Below are 5,394 nucleotides of genomic sequence, written 5' to 3'. Positions count from 1 at the left end.
ATCATTATTGTTATTATTTAATGTAGCTACAACCTTAATTTCATTACCCAGAGCTTGAAGAAGTACTCAGATCTTTTAGTAAAAGTAGTAATACCATACTGTAGAATATTCAGAATTGGGAATTTCAGAATAATATATACTATCAGATTATAATTATGCAAGCATTCATGCATGTTGATCACTCTTTAATGTTGCAGCTTTTAAAAGAGATATTTTGTATTATTTTTCATACTGCCATATAGCTTGTGATATCTCCACAGGGAACCAATAAGGCCTTATTGATTTAGTAATGTATTTATGTATTGTATGTATTTATTTAATATGCATTTGAATTTATTTGCAAAGTAATTGAAGCTGTAAAACATTTGCCTATTTGCCTCTGAAGTGTAGTGTAGTTTGCCAATTATATTAAATATAAATGGGCAGAAAATAGAAATATTCAAGTGAAGTACAAATGCTTTTCATTGTATACTTGAGCAATTGCACTAAACATAACTGATTCAGAACATGTAAATCACATACGTTAGCATACACGAAAAATATAATTATGCTGGATTATAAAAGTAGAGAAAACAGTTGAAACCGATGCTTTAATTAAAAAAAATATATATAGTTATGGAAGAATTTAGTCCGAGACTAACATTTGATTTAGAGAAGCGTTTGAAAATCAGTCAGGGGTACATGAATCTTTTTTTAAAAATTTCCACAAGATGGCAGTGATGAGCCAATCAGGGCACCAACGACGAAGAAGGCACCTCCGCCGGAAATGACGTCATCACACAACAACCAATCACACGGCAACGAAGATGGCGGACTCGGAGTTGAGTGTCAGGTGAGCAGATGGCATCAAACTTCAGCAAAAGTCTACGTTTTAAGTCGTTTTTCGAAAGTATTTACCTGCGAGGTGACATTTCTGCACAACGTCTGTCTTTATCGCTCCCTTTCGGCAGTAACGTCTGTGTTTGAAAGCGTCCGTTGAGCTGTTAGCACCACGCTAAGTTAGCTTAGCCGTGCTAGCAGTTGAATATTTGAATGGCGGTGTGTCAGCCGCATGACAACAACAGCGTCTGTGAAGCTGAAAAGTGTATCTCTAATTATGAAAGACGGAGAAGAGCAAGCGCTCATGTTTCTAAATCCAGTGCGCCACTAGTAGCTCCAATAATCGACGGTGTTATGTTGTGTCGAAGATGTTCACGCTGGTATAGAAACATATTTGGTATGTTAGCTAAGATCGTTTAGATATAAACATTTCATTTCGCATATGCACCGGCTATATTTAAACTTTGGGGAGGGAATCATGAGCTTTGATTCGGCTCAGTGGAGGGACATTCAACTTTATATGGTTTTGTTTTGTATTTATTTTAAATATTCTCATAACACCAGAACCTTCAAGTGAGTTTAAAGGCATGTTTTCCGTAAACATCTCCAATATCCCACCACTTACCCTAGCCAGAGGCTGAGAAATATAGTAATATATGGTGGAGGAAGGGCCATGCATTTTCACTGAGGTTAAGGGACAATAATTGTATCTCTGGGTAGGGTCCTGATATACTTTTTAAAAGAAAGAATAAAAGACAGTATCGTAATTATGAACATGTTGAGGTTCCCACATTACATCAACTCTCTGTCTCAGTGTATAAACTGCTTCACGGCTTGTTCATACAAAGTTGAAAAAGTATTTGTTGAATAAAATTATGAGAAAAAATGTTTCTTTTTGTCTTCTCCAGCTAAATAGCTTACAGAGCAAAATATTTTAACACTGATACAAAAGAACATAAATTTTCCATAAATGATATGGAAGAATCATCAATAATTGACAGTTTTATATCATTGTGTACCCTCAAATTGTCCACCGTTAATCTGCCTTTTAGCTCAAAATGTGTTTTTGCAAGTGAATGAACTGATAGCTACTGTCCTGTATGATAAATACACCATCAATTATCATTATGCTAAGTTATACCAATTGTTCTCTTAGGAGCTGTCGAGAATTGTGGACCATTTTGTTGGGAAGATCTGCACTGCGAGAGCCGGTAAGTCTTTTTGCGACATATGCCATATGAGTATGCAGCAACCACAACAGTGTAGAAGTTGAATCAGCGTTTATGATGTCTTCAGGGTGTTAAACAGTCTCAGCAATACTAGAATCACAGAAATATGAATATTTGTCAATTACTTTATCATGTCGCTTGAAAAAAAAAGTTTGTTGTCTACTCACAGCATATTGTTTTTTAAGATCGTACAGTAATGATTTTCCTTCTTCTTATTGTGGATTTTTTTATGTGCATAGGCTCAGATAGAGGCAGAGCTTGACAGACACTGGGACAGACTGCACCAAGGACTCAATTACTATAAACCTCCCAGGTAAATATAATGTATAATGATATACAATCCAGTACTTTCTATCACAACAAAAGGGGTAATTGTCAGTATCACATTTTCTAGCTCATCCTCTGCTGCGAAAGTGAAGGATAACAAAGATGTCGCACAGCCCTTGAAGGATTTTGGTCTGAGGATCAGTAAATTGTTGGTAAGAGTTAAAATGTCTTTCATTGTAAAAGATGTGATTCTGTGTCTGCATTCGGTGGTGCATTCCATAATTTCATAATGATTTAATGCTTTAATAATATTACAGGGTCTTGATGAGCAACAGAGTGTGCAGCTTTTACAATGCTACCTACAGGAGGACTACAGAGGAACCCGTGATTCGTTGAAGGTGTCTCTTCCTACTTGGAGTTTTTATGGTTGCTTTAGTCGTGTCTGAAATCTTGGCGTAATTATGCAGCATATAAAGGTCCCTGCAGTATGCAGTTTTTATGAAAAAAAAAAAGAAAAATATTAAATGTGCCACCTAGTTGGTATGTTTTAGTGGTATTGTTTTTATGTTGGATTTAGTTCTGCAGTCACCTTTGCAACAGATTAAAGTCAGCATATTTCATAAGGAGCAAAATAAAAGATTGTAAGAAGATATTATGAAAGGTATTCAGATGGACGCTAACAGTGTCTTTCACACAGGTTGTTCTCAAGGATGAGCGACAAAGCCAGGCACTGCTGCTGAAGGTCAGTACAGACATCTGCAGCCATTTAAACTGGCTGTATCGTTCATTTGATTCATCTTGATAGTCACTTGAATACATATATCATATGGCTGTGTGTGTGTATTCACAGGTGGCAGACTATTATTACGAGGAGCGCATGTGTCTGCTCAGATGCGTCCTACTCTTGCTGACGTACTTTCAGGATGAGCGACATCCCTACAGGGTGAGAAGCTCCTGGTTTGGGTCATCATGGAAAACACAGCTTTATTTGTGCATTTCTCACTAAAATATGTTTATGTTGTTGCTTAAAATAACTCTGGGTGTGTTTGTTTTTGGTCAGGCTGAGTACTGTAACTGTGTCAATAAACTGGAGAAGGACCTGGTAAGCAAATACCAGTCGCAATTTGAGAACCTCTTCAAAGCAGAAGCACCAACATGGGAAACTCACGGAAACCTCATGGTGATCATTTGTTTTCTATATGTTTGATTTACCTCTTGTCAGTGCCATAATACTGTATAATATAACCCAAATCGAATGTAAATATCACATATTACCCACATTTTTTTTCTGATTAACTCAACAGTCATGTCTACTTAATGTTTCAGTCTGTCCATTAAAGGATGTAACATAATTTTCTTTTATTTTCAGACGGAGAGGCAGGTGTCTCTGTGGTTCCTGCAGTGTCTGAGAGAACAGTCTCTGCTGCTGGAGATCATCTTTCTGTATTACGCCTACTTTGAGATGAGCCCCTCTGACTTGCTGAGCTTCACCAAGATGTTCAAGGAGCAAGGCTTTGGTTTGCGGCAGACCAACAGACACCTAGTGGACAAGAGCATGGACGCACTTGTCGACCGCATCGGGTAAGAGCATGTCGTAAAGTTTGTGTGTATGTAATATTCATACATTTAAAGCAGGGGTAGGTAACCTGCAGCTCTTTGGCTCCTCTCCAGTGGCACCCTGTGGCTTTGCCAAAAAATTAAATGGGAATGATTGCATGGATACGGTTATTTTAGTAACATTTTAATTTTTATTGTAGTTGCCCTAAAATTACTCTTATATTGTTCAATTGTATCATGTATCCTATGCATGATGAAAATAACTTTTTAAACAATTTGTCAACTAACGTGAGTCATACATCTATGACTTGGCCTCCTTTTCCTCTAAATTTTGACCAAACAAATGTGGCAGCTCATCTTAATTCTTTCATAGCTCGGCTAGCTATGGATTTCAAGTCCAAAATTAAACTGTGCGTGAACATATTTGTTTGCTCTCACTGCCAACACTGCAAAGTCAATTTGTCATTTTTTTTAAAAAAAGAACAAAATCTCTATTTGACAGTAAAGGTTGGTGATCCCTGGTTTAAAGTGAATGTCTGTAAAAACTTAAAAAAATGAGCTTAATACACTGCCACTTAAGCACACAGAAAGCACGGTTTGTGACAGCTAAACAAATGCTCAGCCACTAAGATATACTTTTATTTCATCTTTTACACATAAGCATGTAACATAAGCCAATGTTCTTTGTAGAGATTTCTTAAATTTGTTCTTAATTTATTCATATGTTCATAATTAATGACCAAGATATTTACTGAATGGGACAATTACAACTGGAAATTAAACTTGTTGGTGTACCTGTTGTGAAGGCATTTCTACATGATCTCAAACATTTGTTATTTCTGTACTGCAATTTCTTGTTATTTTTTGGTGAAGTATAGAGCAATAAACGACATCTGCAACGAGCATTTTTCAGCTGATAAATCAAGGAACTTCCGTGATATTTGTTCTTCTTCTCATCTTCAATGTCTTGTATGTTTCTTTGGCCTGCAGATATTTGAGCTCTCTTATTCTGGTTGAGGGAATGGACATCGACTTCCTGCACAAGTGTGCCCTGGAAGATTGTACAGAGCAGCATCAGTTCTCCAGTTCTCCTGACGTCATCAAGGTTTGACTTGAATCTCTCAATGCAGCAATAAAAAAACATTCTGTGATGTAACAACATAGCAATGTTACTCAACCATACAGAGTGTCAACTGTGCATATAGAATAAACCAGACAGACATCCAAACCTCCGTATTTCCTCTGTTCCTTTCAGGAGATGGATCAGCTGCTGTTGACATTTGGTGACATCCCTCATCACGCACCGGTGCTGCTGGCCTGGGTCCTGCTGAGACACACTTTGCGACCAGACGAGTCCAGCCCCGTGATCAGGAGGATAGGCAACACGGCCCTGCAGCTGGGGGTGTTTAAGTACATTTCAACCATGCTGAAGGGCCTGGGAGTCTCAGGGAATAATGTAAGAGAACTTAAACACACATTTGGGTCAGGTTTAAGTTTTTAGGAAGGAGGAAAAGCAAAAAAC

At 37.6% G+C, this 5,394-nt stretch overlaps 1 protein-coding gene across 1 annotated transcript; it reads left to right on the top strand.

Annotated features, from left to right (window-relative positions):
• Window positions 1-771: 771 nt before the first annotated feature.
• On the top strand, window positions 772-5,328 carry LOC121940835 (nucleoporin NUP188-like; the record flags this gene model as incomplete). The annotated part of the gene is made up of 11 exons (XM_042483519.1): window positions 772-832; window positions 1,976-2,030; window positions 2,288-2,361; window positions 2,443-2,527; window positions 2,633-2,713; window positions 3,013-3,057; window positions 3,166-3,258; window positions 3,376-3,495; window positions 3,685-3,896; window positions 4,863-4,977; window positions 5,128-5,328. Coding segments are annotated over exons 1-11 (1,107 nt in total), but the record flags the coding sequence as incomplete, so codon positions are not given.
• Between the last annotated feature and the right edge of the window lie 66 nt (window positions 5,329-5,394).

The sequence above is a fragment of the Plectropomus leopardus genome, unplaced genomic scaffold (assembly GCF_008729295.1).
Source record: "Plectropomus leopardus isolate mb unplaced genomic scaffold, YSFRI_Pleo_2.0 unplaced_scaffold9490, whole genome shotgun sequence".
NCBI classification, from domain to species: Eukaryota; Metazoa; Chordata; class Actinopteri; order Perciformes; family Serranidae; genus Plectropomus; species Plectropomus leopardus.
The sequence above is the reverse complement of the archived record's forward strand: the minus strand, read 5'-3'. Positions and strand labels throughout refer to the sequence as shown.